Genomic DNA, 16,272 nt, shown 5'->3' on the forward strand with positions numbered 1-16,272 from the left:
ACAAAGAGAGGGTGGCTAGGGCTGGAGAGACGGCCCAGCAGTTAAGAGTGCTGGCTGTTCTTCCAGAGGACCTGGTTTTGATTCCCAGCACCTACATGGCAGCTCACAACCATCCACAATTCCAGTTCTATAGGATCCAACACCCTCTTTTGGCCTCCCAGGGCACTAGGAATGCATGTAGTATACAGACATACATGTAAGCAAAACACTAATTTACATAAAATAAGAATAAATAAACTATTTTTTTAAAAAAAGAATTCATGGATACATCCCATTTGATCTATTGATTTAAAACATCCTCAAACCCCCAGAAAAAAGTGATCCTATGGATATCCACAAACAGATTCTAAAGTTTATTTAGAAAGGAAAAGAAAATAGCCAAATCAATACCAAAAAACAGTCAGAGGACTGACGCTATCCAACCTTAAAACCTACTAGAAAGGTAGCATAAGACAGTGGGATTGGGGGACGGACAAAACCTACTAGAAAGGTAGCATAAGACAGTGGGATTGGGGGACGGACAAAACCTACTAGAAAGGTAGCATAAGACAGTGGGATTGGGGGACGGACGAAACCTACTAGAAAGGTAGCATAAGACAGTGGGATTGGGGGACGGACGAAACCTACTAGAAAGGTAGCATAAGACAGTGGGATTGGGGGACGGATGAAACCTACTAGAAAGGTAGCATAAGACAGTGGGATTGGGGGACGGATGAAACCTACTAGAAAGGTAGCATAAGACAGTGGGATTGGGGGATGGACGAAAGCAGCAAGTGGAGCCAGCCTATCCAGCATAGTCCTGGAAACCTGACAGGGCAATGAGGAAACAGGAAGGACAGACACACAGACGCACCTCCAGGAAAGCTGGGATGAGTGGGCTGTGCTTGCTCTAACGGAGCAGAAGCTGTTTAGTATGCACAGCATGAGATTGGTCAGTCTAGGTGGGTCTCTACAGGAATACTGGGGAGCAGTCTTGGTTGTGGTCATCTGGGAAGAGGAAGCAGTGGATGCCAGTTTTTGCACACACTGTCAACATCCACACACAGGAGGAAGGCTTTACTGATTCCCTAGGGTCTGAGGCACTGTCCTTGTCAATAATACACATTCACTCGGGGCTTCCACACTTGGAACAGAACAGAGGACTCAGGAATAAACCTACAAAAATCAACTCATCTTTTTTTTCTTTTTTTGGTTTTTCGAGACAGGGTTTCTCCATGTAGTTTTGGTGCCTGTCCTGGATCTCGCTCTGTAGACCAGGCTGGCCTCGAACTCACAGAGATCCGCCTGGCTCTGCCTCCCTGCTAGGATTAAAGGTGTGCACCACCGCCACCCGGCTCAACTCATCTTTAATAAGGAGCAGCAGTTACAATATGGAGCAAAACTCATTTGGGGCAACCAGACATGGAGCAGCAAGACAAAGAATCTAGATATAGACATTCCATTCATCACAAAAATGAGTCAAAGACCTGAACAGAAACCACAAAAGAGGATATACATGGCAAGGAAGTATCTGAAGAGATGTTCAACACTGTGTTGCAGAGAACTGAAAATTAAGACAATTGGGTACTGCTATGTGCCTGTCAGAAGGGTCAAACCTAGGCAGGCAAAAGGCTTAATGGGTAAAGGCACGTGCTGTGTAAGCCTGAGTACCTGAGTTCTACCCCTGGGTCCCACAGCAGAAGAGAACTGACCCCAGGATATTGCCAATGACCTCCATGTGTGCACCCCCCCACACACACACACACTAAAATTTAAAAAGAAAAATATAAATAAAAAAGAATGGACTAACTTCCAAACGCTGAAAAGACCAAGTGTGACAAGGACACAGAATCACGGGAGCTCCTCTCAGTCACTGCTGTGGGAATGCTCGATGGCACAGCCACCATACAAGACAAATGTGTATTAAAAAAATTATGCATACTCTTTCCACATGATCCAGCCACTATGCTTTGTTATTTATCCAAAGGAGATAAGAACTTAAATTCACACCAAAACTAGCACACAGACATTTATAGCTTTATTTATAACTGCCAAAACCTGGAGGCAATCAAGAAGTCCTTCAATAAGGTGAATGAGAAAGCATGGGACATCCAGACAACAGAGTACCATTTAGCACTAAAAGAAACTCGCTGCTGAGCCAATGAGGCATGAAAGGGCTGGAGAGATGGCTCAGGGGTTGAGAGCACTGGCTGCTCTTTCAGAGAAGCCGAATTTGATTTCCAACACCCACATGATGGCTCAAAACTGTCTGTAACTGCAGTTCCAGGGGATTCAATGCTCTCTTCTGACATCTGAGGGCACCAGGCAGGCATATGGCATATAGACATACATGCAGGCAAAATATTCATACACTTAAAATTTAAAAAATAAATATTAAAAGAAATGGCATGAAGGAAACATGACTGTACCTTGCTGTGTGAAACAAGCCAATCTGGAAAGGCTGTGTGATTTCTACTGCAGAATGTTCTGCAGACAGTACACAGATCGGATGCCCTCGGTGGCTCTGTGTGTGTGTGTGTGTGTGTGTGTGTGTGTGTGTGTGTGTGTGTGTGTGTGTGTAAAGAAGGACAGTGCCAGCACAGCTGCTCTGTCTATTCCTGCAGTGGTGGATGCACCACACAATGTGCAATAAAGACCAAGAGTGAACCTAACGTAAACGTCGGACCCGACGTCCACTCTGCAGCAAACATAACCAAGGGCTGGATGTCAGTTCATACAGTAGGATGGGGTGTGGGGGACACGCTTAACTTTCTTCTCAGTTTTCCTGTGAACCTAAAACTGCTCTAAATGTAAAGCTTATTAATTAAAAAAAAATACATAGGGGCTGGAGAGATGGCTCAGCAGTTAAGAATGTTTGCTGCTCCTCCAGAGGACCTGAGTGCAGTTCCCAAAAACCATGTCAGGTGGATCACAACCACCTGTAACGCCATTTCCAGGACCAATGACCTCTTCTGGCTTCTGTGGGCACATATACACGTGGCATACACACCAGGAGACACACATACACATAAGTAAATTTTTTAAAGATAATCATATAATTCCAAATTTCTGAATATTATATAAATCCTAATTTTAACCTCTTATCTACACATGCACACACCTAGTCATGGGAGGAAGAGCAAGAATTCATCTTTCAAATCAAACCAAATATTCATTCAGAACAAGCCTCTTTCCTGGGAATATTGAGAACTGAATTATGTCTATCCCTTAGGACAGAGTGACCAAAGAGCCAGTCAGGGAGCGTGGCATGGGTCATGTTCTAGCTCCTGACCTGGCCAGTGCTGTACTGTTCCTATGGTTCTGTCAAACAGTACACATATGCTTTGCCCGTGCACATTTGCAGAAAAAAAATTAAACTTCCTTTAGAAAACTTCTCTAAGTTGCCTACCTATCTCATTGAAACATACTCCTTCTGGGGATTCTCTGAAGGCTCTCTCTCCTTTACACCACACACAGCTTCTAACGAAGCTCCTCTCCAGACTTGGGAAGGGCGGCATCGCTCTCTTCCTTCACAGCCCCTCAGCCTGCCTCTGGGACGATGCTCCACCCTCCCTAATCGCTCTCGGACTTCAAGGCCTGACTGGACCTCCCCACCATGGCCAAAGTCTCTCTTCTAAGAACGCTCACGTCTAAAAGACAAAAACAAGTCAAGGAAACACATTTACCCTTCCTGAGTTCCTCTTAAGGACTCTAAGGAATGAAAATGGGCTCAAATGAAAATGAGTAGAACGCTGGGATAACTCTAGTTCACATCTAACTCTAGTCTCCGTGAGCCAGGGGCGACTGAAACCGGATTTTAGAGGAAACTATTAAAAATTAATACACCCAGCTTAATGCTGCCAGTCTCCCTAGTTTAAGCTTTCTCAAAATAAATTAATCTTTCTCAGACTTGGCATACATTTTTCATATTTTTTATGTTTTTGTTTTTGAGAGTCACATTCTGTTGCTTGGAATGGCCTGGAACCATTATGTAGCTCAGAATGGCCTTAAACATACGGCAATCCTTCTGCCTCAGCCCCCACTTCCAAATGCTGGGGTCACACACGAGTTCCCACATCAGGATTAATATAACTTCCCCCCTCCAGTTCTAAGGACGGAGCCCAGGGCCTCGTACATGCTAGGCAAGCAGCCCACCATCAAGCTACATCTCCAGCCCTATTTCTGAGACCTGGTCTCAGTAAGCTGCCAAGGCAGGCCTTGGGCTTGCCATCCTCCTGCCTTAGCCTCTTTTTTTTTTTTTTTTTTTTTTTTTTTGGTTTTTTCTGAGACAGGGTTTCTCTGTGTAGCTTTGCACCTTTCCTGGAACTCGCTTTGTAGACCAGGCTGGCCTCGAACTCACAGAGATCCGCCTGCCTCTGCCTGCCTTAGCCTCTTGAATAGCTGAGATTACAGGCCTGCGTCACTGAAGCCTCTAGGGAAATGGTACACCTCCAGCCTGGGACCTCAGTGCTTCCCATGTCTGTCTTCGCCACCGAGGGCTTCTTCCTCAGTCTGTCGTCTGCACACACTGTGAGCAGTCGGTCTTTGAGGGGAGGGTCTTAGAGACCGAGTCTACTGTTTCAGGATCCTTCCAAAGTCCCCCAGCAGAAGGCCACTTAGCTCCCTGTCAGGGGCTGGCAGCTGATGAGCAATCACTTCCCGACAGTGAGGGAGCAGCTTCTTCCCTTAGCTCCTACTCTGACTTTAGGTCAGCCTTGTTTCTCCGGTTACATGGTGCTCACAGTCAATGGTCACACAAACAGCATCCTTCCTGCCACCTCTTAGAACTGGAAACTCTCAGGGAGCATCGGCCTCCTAATTTGGCCTGGGCCCTCTTCACTAATGCATCTGCTTTTGCAGCTGTGAGCCTGCCATAAAAACACCATCATCGACTGTGTTTGCTCCTTTTCTGCTCTGAATAACACAGCAGAATAATCCTTTGTCAATTCCTCCTTCCAAGTCTTTCTTGGGGAAAGCTTATTTTAACCAGGAATAACCAGACACTAGTATGTCACAGCTGCTTTGACTCTCACAGAGCTGTACAAAAGAAAAAAGCGCCTTCCCCCTCCAAAAGCCACTAGAGACTTTCTTATTAATAAGGCACCCAGAACACACACTATTCCACGGAACCAGAAGGACCGATTTTCCTCCTGGACCAGAGCAGCAGTCGTCAGGCACTCATTAAGTTACAGCAATGGGCATTGGTTTCTCGATGCGTGGCTGAGGAGCTTGGCTTTCTCCAAGGCTGCCTCCCGCAGACACTCCGGATCCCGGCCTGTGTAGCTCTTAGTATGCTGCACAGGCAACCGGGCTCCTCAGTACCCAACATGGCTAACCTTCTGTGTGCTTCCGTCAGTTCCCATCCTGTTAATACATTTTTTTCCTAGAATAATAATTCTGAGGTCCGCGAGATAGCTCATTCCACAAAAGCACCTGCCCCCAAGTCTGACTACCGGAGTTTGCTCCCTGGGACCTACATGGTGGAAGGAAGGAGCCGACTCACACGAGACGTCCTCTGGCCTCCACATGCTTGTGTGCATGTCATCTAAAATCCACAACAAGCCCATGCCTTTAATCCAGTACTTGGGAGGCAGAGGCAGCCTGATTTCCATGAGTTCAAGTCCAGCCTGGACTACATATTGAGTTCCAGGCCAGTCAAAGCTGCATAATGAAACCTCATCTCAAAAAAAAAAAAAAAAATTAAAATAAGAATAACTTCATCCTTAAAATTTAAAAATAATCAACTGGTTTTCTAAATATTTTCTTTCATTTCAAGGGTTCCTGGGGACATTGGTTCTCATATTCTAGTTGGCACAGCAACTCCAAAAGGTGGCCTACCACAGTTACGTAGGGGTTGTGACAATTATACCCACAGTTGCCCTGGTCTTTAAAGAGATTAATTCCCTTGGTTGAAACACAGGTGAAAGATTCCATTTTCTGGAACTAATGATTAAGAAATAAAATAAGAGAAACGACAGATATCAGTTTACTCTGTCCTCTGTTCAAAGGCACTTACTTTTCTTCTGCACATCTGCCCACAATTTTATGCTAGAACTGTCTACTGTGCCCCTCAGAGGCAGGAGCTCCTGAAAAGCAGGGACTGTCTCCCCTTCCCAGTCAAGAAGTGCTTCTTTTAATGCTGGTATACTCGGCATGGAAGTCTGATCATCATTACTCTGGTGCTGGCGCTTGAACCCAGAATCTGGCTTACCAAGCATGTATTCCACCACTGAGCTACACCCTCAGCCCCGAAAGTCTGGTTTTTCATTAGTTACAGTTTTAGATCAGCTGGTGAACCTGCTGTCCTGCCATTTTGAGTTTAATCAGGCATTACTCTGGTTCTGACAGACATGACCTCAATCATCGCATGAATCCCACCTAAATACAGATTACCCTTGCACAAAAGAGCAGGAAAATGGATTCCAGTCTATGCCACTAACTAAAATTCCTCTTGGTGAGTCTAACCACACTGGATCCTCTCTCTGTTAGAGATTCAAATGAGAAATGACACTAAATAATCTCCAATCACTCACTGGGCCCAGCTCTAAAACTGATGAGGCACTAGTGGGGAGCATCAACACTAGAGAGCGCTACACACGTGTCATCACAGGGGATCCAGGTCAGGAAATTTCAATAAAAAGATCTTTCTCGGGCTGGGGAGATGGCTCAGAGGTTAAGAACACTGACTGCTCTTCCAAAGGTCCTGAGTTCAATTCCCAGCAACCACATGGTGGCTCACAACCATCTATCATGAGATCTGGTGCCCCCTTCTGGCCTGCAGGGATACACGCAGACAGAGCACTGTATACATAATTAATAAATAAATCTTTAAAAAAAAAAAAAAAAAGATCTTTCTCTCTCTCCAGATTTACAGTCCTGGAGACAAAACCTAGGGCCATGAATGTGCTAGGCAAGTATTCTACCACAGGTGTGCACCACCACCCCTGACTGGGAGCCTCTCCTTCATGACACAGCTTTGCAGGCGAGCGGCAGGTTGATGAACTCAGCTATAATTAGTATCACCACTCTTCTATAGGACTCAAATGTTCCTCTCTCTCCTTGGTTTGGGAATTTTCCATTCCTTGCTCTTATTTGCTTCTTTGGTTTTTGAGACAGGATCTTATGTAGCTCAGGCAGACCTCTCAGACTCATATATATGCATGTGAACATCTCTGAGGTCCTAATGCCTCCCCCTCCATCTCCTAAATGGGGGGATTACAGGCTTAACCCACGTCGTGGGACTTACTTTGCTTTTTGTTGTTGTTAGCTTGATTTTTTTTATTGTTGTTTTTGTTTTTCAAGACAGGTAGCCTTGGTTGTCCTGGAACTCACTCTGTAGACCAGGCTGGCCTTGCACTCACAGAGATCCACCTGCCTCTGCCTCCTAAGTGCAGGGATTAAAGGCACATGCCACCACCACTCACTGAAGCCCAAACAGCCTGTGATACAAGCCAGTGAGAGGAGCTTTTTGGGAAGAACCTTTGGGCTACTCAGTCTGTCAAAGGATGAGGTAAAGGAATCAGGGAAGGGAGGGGAGGAACAGGCCCACTGAAGATGAAGTGACTCGGACCACTGTTACACACTGTGATGGCTAATCTTGACTATATCTGGAATCAACGAAAACCAAAGCAACTGGGCACACAGGTGAGAGATTTTTCTTGACTGTCTGAAGTGGGAAGACCATTTAATGTGATAAGACCCACCCTAAATGTGGGCCACACCTTCCTGAGTCAGGCTAGACAAAGGAATGGAGAAGGAAGTGTTTGTCTGCTTATCCTCACTCTTGCTGGCAGGCAGTTCATTCCTTCGCTAGTATCAGAACCTACTTGACTGGGATTCCAGCCTATACTGAAGACCAGCTGAGACATCCAGCTTTATAGACCAAATGGCTATCTCGGACTTTCCATCAAAAGTCAGCCAGTTGAACTAGCTGGTCCACAGCCTGTAAGCGATTCTAATAAATACCCCTTTTAATACATATACATTCATTCTGTCAACTCTTTTCCTCTAGAGAACCCTGACTAATACGAATGCACACACTCTTTACCTCTGGGAAACATTGTTGGCCTTGAAATTGTGTGACCTAACCCATCCAAAAACAAGCCTGGTCTCCTTGCCCAGAGGAACAATGGCATGCTAGCCTGACAGAGCAGCTATAGCAGAGCTGGTGCAGGACACCGAAACGCAAGACAGAAGTCCTTGCATTTCCATTGCCTAGATTAATGGGATTCAGAACGGCAAGGTCTTAGCAGGCAGACACTGACTACCTACTTTTAGGACACAGACTGCTCCTGAGTAAAAATAGACAGAAAGTAACCTTGGAGAGCAACTCTGTGGATGAAGAGAAAACGTACTAGATCAAAACAACTTTTTTCTCTTAAAAAATGGAAACTCAACCTCTAGAGTATAAAGTAAAACTCACTGGGTTCAAAAGCAGTATCAAAGTAGCTGGGAAATGTTACTCTTTCTTAAATCAAGAATTTCAAGTACTCTAGAGGGAGGGTAGATGGATGGACAGATAGATGGACGGACGGACAGACAGATGGATGGTCTATGGATCTTCCCCTCTACCCCCGCCCCCCGACATTAAAACATTTAGCCATCCTTTCATGAAAAGCAGGAGAAAACACAGTCCAGTAGTAAGGTGACAACTTGCTTCCTCCCTCACTCAGGGCATGCACCCAAAGACTTCCATGTCACTCTGCATCATACTGACCTTTAAAATGTTTCGGCCATCAAACGATTCTCTTTCCTTGAAGATATATTTGCCATCTGCTGTATAGAGATTGTACCTGCCTTCAGCTGTAAATAATCCAAAGACAACGGGAGAGGAGCATGAGAAGTGTGCTTGTGCCCACCTCTTGAGTAGCTATAGGGCCACGGGCCGTCTAGCAGACTTCCACCTCCTGCTAGAAAGCAGCGCTCGGTGGGAGGAGAAGCAGCTAACAGTCAAGAGTTGAGGCTTCTCCTGCGGCTGTCACCACCGCTTCCTGTAGTTCATTCATTCAGCATTCGCCCAGCCCCAACTGTATGCACAGGTAACTAAGGCGCTCCTCCACGGATCTCAGCTCTCCACTAAGTCACCTCCAGGTTTCTACAACCCCAAATAAAGGGCATGGGATTTTTATTATGCTAAAATACACAAAAGCTCACACATAAACTATTCAAAATTGCTGGTGTCCAGGATTTGGGTAGACTTAAGGACTACCTCTAATGTGGGGGGGCTTTACTACCATTAAAGATATCCTTACATTCTACACGGGAAGGCAGCAAGTCCATGACCTTGGCCTAAACAAAACTGTACTCTAGTTGACTAAGTTAATTTAGGTTGCATGTCCCAAAAGATGTCCTTAAAGGACAGTCGGAAGAATATCAAAGAGAACGGAGACAGGAAAAGAAAAAGTAACATATCTTTTCATGTCCTTTTCAAGTAAAAAATTCAATACAGAGAAGAGCACAGGAAAGAGAAAATTCAAAGGACCCTTAAGAATTATTTAACTTCCAGAGTGTTTTTTGACTGGTAACTCTTTCCTGCCTACTGACAGACCTTTTACAAGCACTCATATTTCTACTTTGCAGTATGCTCTTTCACTGTCCAGGTCTGCAGAGTCCCAGGTCAGAGTTCTAACAACTCCATGAACATAACACATTTTAGCTACGTGTGTGGGGACTCTGGACCTGGCTCGAATGAAAAGTGTTCTAAACAAGACTCCAGCCTCGAGCATACTCCACAGTTAAAAAAGGAGTTCTGAAAGCCAGACATGGTGGCTCACACTTACAAAGCCGGCACTTGGGATGTGGAAGCAGGAGATGAAGAGTTCAAGGCCACCCCCTCTGAATAGCAAATTTAAGGCCAGCCTAGGTTACATGACATCCTATCTCAAAAACACAAGCAAAGCAAACATAAACAGCTTCCCTGCTAAGAAAAAAGAACATGAGCAGTTTGGAAAGAAGTAAATCAATACCAGAAAAAAAAACTATTAAAAAGGAGAAATTGTGGGTAGGGAGACAGCTCAATCAGTATAGTGCTTGCTTTGCACCTGAGCCCAATCCCCAGAACCCATGTCAAAAAACAAAACACCCAAAACAAAAACACCTGGCACAGAGGCACACTTATTATAATCTCAGCCAGAGGGAGGCAGAGATAGGAACATCTCGGGCTCTTTGGACATCCAGACCACCCTACTTAGTGAATTTCAGGCAAGTGGGAGACCCTGTCTCAAAAAACATGGTGGATGGTGCCGGGGGAGACTGAGATTCTTCACTGTTTAGGTTATTTGCCTGGGCATCTTAAATCCTTCTTGGACGAGGCATGCTAAGGATTGGAAGAAGGACCTCATGCATACAAGGCAAGTACTTTACCCTAAACTACACCCCAACCCTCATCTCATATTTTTGTTTGCAAAATCTGACAACCCCATGTGTGACAAAGCTAAGTGTCACGCTAGGTATGCCCCTGCCGCTTCCACTGGGTTCATCACAGCCAAGGAGTATAGAGATTCACGACGGCCCCTCATTTAAAGCTCAGCTAAGCCCAGAGGCCCTGAGGATCCCAGCCCGCTGCAGCTCTGGGGGGACTCACCATTGGGGTCTTTCCTGAAGAGCGTGTTCATGACTGTGGCGTGCAGTTTCACACTGTTCCACTCTTTGACTGTTAGTCCCAGCTCCTGGAAGCGCTCCAGCACTCGGTCAGCTAGTTCTTGCAGCCTGGACAGGTGGGAGCACCACAAATCTTAGTGAACTCAACCGGACCAATTGAACATGCATGCTGTGTGTGCTCTGTGGCAGTCATGAGAAGAGACTGCAGTCCCCACCAAGCTTACTGTCTGATCAAGAAGGCAGCCTTGGGAACAAGTCACTGCAGTTATGGTGGCACAAGCCTGTGATCCCGGCATCCAGGAGGCTGAGGTAGAGGAGTTATAACTTTGTTTGTTGTTGTTTTCTGTTTGTTTGTGAGTCAGGCCTCAACTATGCAGCACTGGTTAGCCTAGAACTCAGTATGTGGAGCAGACTGGCCTCAGACTCACAGCCATCAGGCCGCCTTTGCTGGGATTTAAGTATGTGCACTAGCACAGCGGGCAGGACTCTGAGTTTGAGGCAAGCATGAGATACACTCGAGCTCCAAGGCAGCCCAGGTCACAAAACAAGCCCCTGGGGAGGGCTGTAAGGAGAGGGGAAGGGAGATCACGGCAGTGCAATACAGTTTCATGAGAGTGATTGACGCTGCATGGAGACAGATTGCAGCAGCATGTTCTTGAAGGATTAATAAAGAGCCACAGACAGAACCAGAAAAAGAAGGGCACTCCAAGCAAAGAAAAAGCAGAACATGTGAGACCCCAACGATGCGTGGTCATAACAGACGGCAGCCTGTTGGTTACCGGAGATGCCTGGGACAGAGTAAGGAGGGCTGGATATGAAGTAGGGAGACGGGCAGTGGCCCAGGACAGCTAGGTAGCTTCTTCACTGGAGAAAGAACAGACAATGCCCTGGCCACCACCACACTGCGCACTCGGTATCTGCTCACAACACATCAGTACCCCTAACTTACCCCTGAGGAGGTTAAGGGAAGGGAAGGTATGGAACCTGGGCAAGGTCATGGAACTACTAAGCAGCTAAGTGGCAAATCTAAATTCTCTCCCCCACACACACACACTTTAGAGGCTGGGATGTTGCTCAGTGGTAGAATGGTGTGCTTAGTATGTACTAGGCCCTAGACTTTATAACAATTTTTCTATTAATTTAAAAATGTCTTTCTTTCTTTTTCTTATCTTCGTGGTGGGGGCACCCGAGCAAACAAGCCAAGTGCACCCACATGTGTGACAACTTGTGGGGTCGGTTCTCTCCTTCCACCGTGCTGGTTCTGGGGGTTGAACTCAGGTCGTCAGGCTTGGCTGCAAGCACCTTTACCCACTGAGCCATCTCACAAGCCCCTTTTCATAATTTTTTAGTTAGTTTACAGAATAATGGGTTTATGACATTTCCATCTGTCCATATCCTTATCTTTATTATAGTCATCCTCCTGCTGCCTTCCCTTATCCCTCTCCCCCAAAACCATTTTAATTAATTAAAATTTCTAAATGAGTTTTTAAAAATCAGAGCAGGTCAGTGTGCCTTCCGAGTCCACAGTCCTCAGGACCCCACTATGAATGAGGAAGTGCTGAAGGCCTACACTCTGGGGGCAACGAGCAGGAAGTCTGGAGAGCTCAGTGAGAGACGCGGCGCCCATCCCGACACACACAGCAGAGGTAAGGAGAACAGGACAGTGAGCACGGCTCCCCAGCTTGGAGACGGCAGCCAGCCAGGTCACTAACCCAACAGGCAGCTAGGAGGACTCATCTGCTCACTGTCATCACGGGACAGGGCTGACATTGGGCCCCTCTACTTGTACGGCACAGGGTATCAGGTCTGAAGGACAGTCCAGGCACATGTATCCAAAAACAGACAGAGATACAAGTCTGAAGTTCAACCTAGGAGTCTGGGGACTGTCAGCTCAGCATCCTTTAGCCAGATGTGGTGACACATGAACTTGGAAGATAAAGGCAGGAGGTCAAGGTCATACAGGGCTACTATCCACTAGGTAGCCAGTATACTAGCCATTCTGGGCTATCTGAGACACCAGCCATCTCAATAAACCAGGAAGGGCAGTGAAAGCCTAGTACAGGTGCAGCATGGAAGGAGAATTAAGGGCAAGCCAAGTGAAAGCTAGGGACAGCCTTCTGGGATGCTCAACTATGGAAGGGCAGAGAAGGAACCAGAAGACAGCTGGTAAGGATGAGAAAAGAGGAAAAGGACCTTGGAGAGGCTGGAAGGAGTGCCAACACGCACAGCCAGTTCAGGCAGCCACTGGGGGAGCGGGGGTGGGGACCCTGTAGCACAGCAGTTTCGTTGGTACACCAGAGACAGAAGTCTTACAACAAAGGACAGAGGAGGAACCAGACAGGGAGGCAGCAAGGGCACACTAGGCTCTTAAGACACTGGAAAGGAAGGAAAAACAGAAATGTTAGTCTTCAGCAGGCCACAAGAAGCAGTGCAGGCTTCTTAGAAGCCAGGAACTGAGGAACTAAAAGCATGTCACCCAAAACAGATAAATGTGCAGTCTCGGGGTTCATTTATTGCTACAGAGGTGGGGTGGGGGAAGATGTACCTCCATAATTGTTCTCTTAACTGTTTCCTGTTTACAGAAATAATATGCTCATCAAGAAACTAGGAAAGGGCAACAAAGCATAAGAAGGAAAACAGCCCACAGACACTTAGGTGCTTATCTGTGGATGGCGAGGTGACATCACCAGACAAAGAAGCCAGACACCCTGCTGTAGAGTAGACCTGGTGGGATAACAGCAGTAGCACAGAGTGCCTTGGGTGACTTAAGGGGAGAAGAGGTTAGAGTTGAGCTGGGACTGAAGGAGGAGATGAGGACAAAAGCTGAGGGTACTCAATGCATCTGGATTTCAGCTGAATGAATAAATGACCTATGCACGTATCAAGTGTTTAGGGAACATCTACTGTAAGTCATGCATCATCCAAAAAATGCTAGATCTAGAAAACTGAGTGGCACGTGTTCTCCAGCATCAAGAATCTGACCACCTCCTTGAGAAAAAGAATGGACCCCAGGAAGGAAAGACAGACACTGGACATAGGCAAGGTCTCAAGCTGATGTCCACGGGAGGTCCACAGGGCAGCAGGAGACAAAGGTGAAGTGGTAACTTGGTGTCAGGCTGAAAGAACCTGACTACCAGACTGGAAGTTACTAATTCAAAGATTCGAGATGATGGGCGATTTTACTGAAAAGAAGTCCGATGGCACACAGGTACAGCTTCAAAAAACTGATGCAGTATTTCCGAGCATCTAGGCTCACTGACATGACAGTGAGCATCTCAGGGCCAACTCAGAGGAACTGCAGAAAAGACTCAGTTTGTAGAGTGCTGGGCTCAATGCCAACACACACACACACATACACACACACACACACACACACACACACACACACACACACACACAGACACACACAAACCCTAAACATGGTGGCATATGCCCTTACTCTCAGCACTCAGGAGGTGGAGATAGGAGGTCAGAAGTTCAAGGTCATTCTTGGTTATATAGCAAGTTCAAGGCCAGCTTGGGCTATATGAGACCCTGTTGGAAAAAGAACTGCAGTATAGTGTAATGTAATTCTATTTGTTTAAAATAATACATACAGACAATAACTCTTGGCAGTTTTCACTCTGGGAAGGAAAACAGGGAAACAAGGGTTGGCAAGTTAATTTTTACTTAATTCATCTGTTAAAAAAGAAAAAAAAAGCTTGACTGTGAAAACAGAGAGCAATTATATACAGTGGTACTGAAATGTGCAGTTATACATTCAACCTCCCAACAGATAAAGACCACTCTCCCATTTGCCAATTCTCAACAACCAGATTGTATCCACTTCTTTTTTGTTTTGCTTTTATTTTTAAGTTGCATTTATTTATTTAATTGTGAGCATGAACAGACACGGGTGTGGAGCTCAGAGAATAACTTGAGAAGTTGGTTCTCTTCTTTCTCCTCGTAGGTCCTAGGGTCCTTTGGCTTGGTGGCAGGAGCCTTTACCCACTGACCTTGAACTCACAGTGTAGCTAACAATGACCTTGAACTCCACCTTGGCCTCCCTCCTCAGTGCTGGTATTACAGGAATGCACCACTATGGCCAGCAAAATCCTTTCAAGCATGTATTTAGATACTGTTTTTAAATCTGACAGGAATATTATAGATTTTCTAGTCTGAACTCACCTTTGCATTTCTGATATAAACTAGCTTAGTCATCTCTCTACCCTCCACTTTAAGAAAAATGCCAAATCAAGCGGATTGTGCTTTCTGCATCCAATTATTGATTCCCACTGCACTGCTCTAATTCGGGCCACTGTGCTTCTCCCAGACTATCCTAATGGCTTCTAAACACCCTGTTCCTATTCTTACTGTAACGGCTCCTGCCCTGGCTCCCCCTTCCAGCTCTGTGCACAGCGAATGACTTGTTTTAAATTCATAAAGAGTCACGTGGGGCAATGTGGCATCTATAAAGAATACTGTCTGTACAAGACCCACATAAGACCAGTCAGTCCCATTCTAGCATGAAGGGGTAAGGGGTCGGGAGTCCCAGCCCTAACTGAGGAGCCCTGGACAGCTGACGGCCACCGGGGAAGGGAGAGTCAGAGTTCTTTAAGGGTACTGTAGCTAATGACAGGTGGACAACACCCCATGGATGGCCCCACACCCTGGAGTCTATAAGCAGCATAAACTGGACTACTGGGTTACTTTTAAGAAAGGGGGTGGTGAGCCAGGCAGTGGTGGTGCATGCCTTTAATCCCAGTACTGGGGGTGGGGGTGGGGAGGAGAAGGGGCAGAAGTAGGTGGATCTCTGTGAGTTCAAGGCCAGCCTGGTCTACAAAGTGAGATCCAGGACAGACTCCAAAGCTACACAGAGAAACCCTGTCTCGAAAAACAAAAACAAAAAAGGAAGAGGGAGAGCACTTGCTGCTTTTTCAGAGGATCCAGGTTCAATTCCCAGCTCCCACACAGAGGCTTACAACCATCTGTTAACTCCAGTTCTATGAGATCTGACTCCTTCTGGTGTCTGAGGACACCAGGCACACATGTGGTACATAAACATACATGCAGGCAAAACACCCACATACATAAAGTAATTTTTTTTTAAAAAAATTAAACCATTTTTTTAAAAGTGGAAATCAAGTAAGGGGAGAGGAGTTATGGAAGGAATAAGGGGGAGAATGGGGGATGGATATAATCAAAATACGTTGTATAAAGTTCTCCAAGAATTAAGGAAAATGATTTTAAATGGCACCCGCCTGTGGTGATTGAACAGGAAGGGCTCCCACAGGCTTACAGACTCAAATGCTTGGACCAGGGAGAGGTTCTACTTGAGAGGGATTAGGAGGTGTGGCCTGGATGGAGGAAGTGTGTCACTGGGGGTGGGCTTTGAGGTTTCAGAAGCCCAAGCCAGGCCCAGTGTCTGTCTCTTCCAGCTGCCTGCAGATCTGGATGTAGAACTCTCAGCTACCATGTCTGCTGTGAGCTGCCATGCTCCCCACCATGACAATAATGGACTAAACCTCTCAAACTCTAAGCAAGGCCCAGTTAAATCCTTTCCCTTATGAGAGTTTCTGTGGTCGTGGTGTCTCTTCACAGCAATGGACCACGAACTAAGACGGCATCTATTACTGAATACACAGATCTCTTATAGTTTATGATTTCCTACAAAAAGCTCTTGTACATGTTTTGTCATATATTCCTAACTATCTT

At 46.1% G+C, this 16,272-nt stretch overlaps 1 protein-coding gene across 6 annotated transcripts in view; it reads right to left on the bottom strand.

Annotated features, from left to right (window-relative positions):
* Ascc1 (activating signal cointegrator 1 complex subunit 1) overlaps positions 1-16,272 on the bottom strand; it is a 106,360-nt gene that overhangs the window by 28,614 nt on the left and 61,474 nt on the right. For all 6 annotated transcript variants that reach the window (XM_052744917.1, XM_052744916.1, XM_052744919.1 and 3 more), the window contains exons 8-9: positions 10,562-10,686; positions 8,696-8,781 (exon numbers count right to left, since the gene is read on the bottom strand). In XM_052744917.1, coding sequence (XP_052600877.1) covers positions 8,696-8,781; positions 10,562-10,686 — 211 coding nt within the window. The remainder of the gene's footprint in view (positions 1-8,695; positions 8,782-10,561; positions 10,687-16,272) is intronic.

The sequence above is a fragment of the Peromyscus californicus genome, unplaced genomic scaffold, assembly GCF_007827085.1.
Source record: "Peromyscus californicus insignis strain IS unplaced genomic scaffold, ASM782708v3 Scaffold_19__1_contigs__length_69161282, whole genome shotgun sequence".
Taxonomy (NCBI): Eukaryota; Metazoa; Chordata; class Mammalia; order Rodentia; family Cricetidae; genus Peromyscus; species Peromyscus californicus.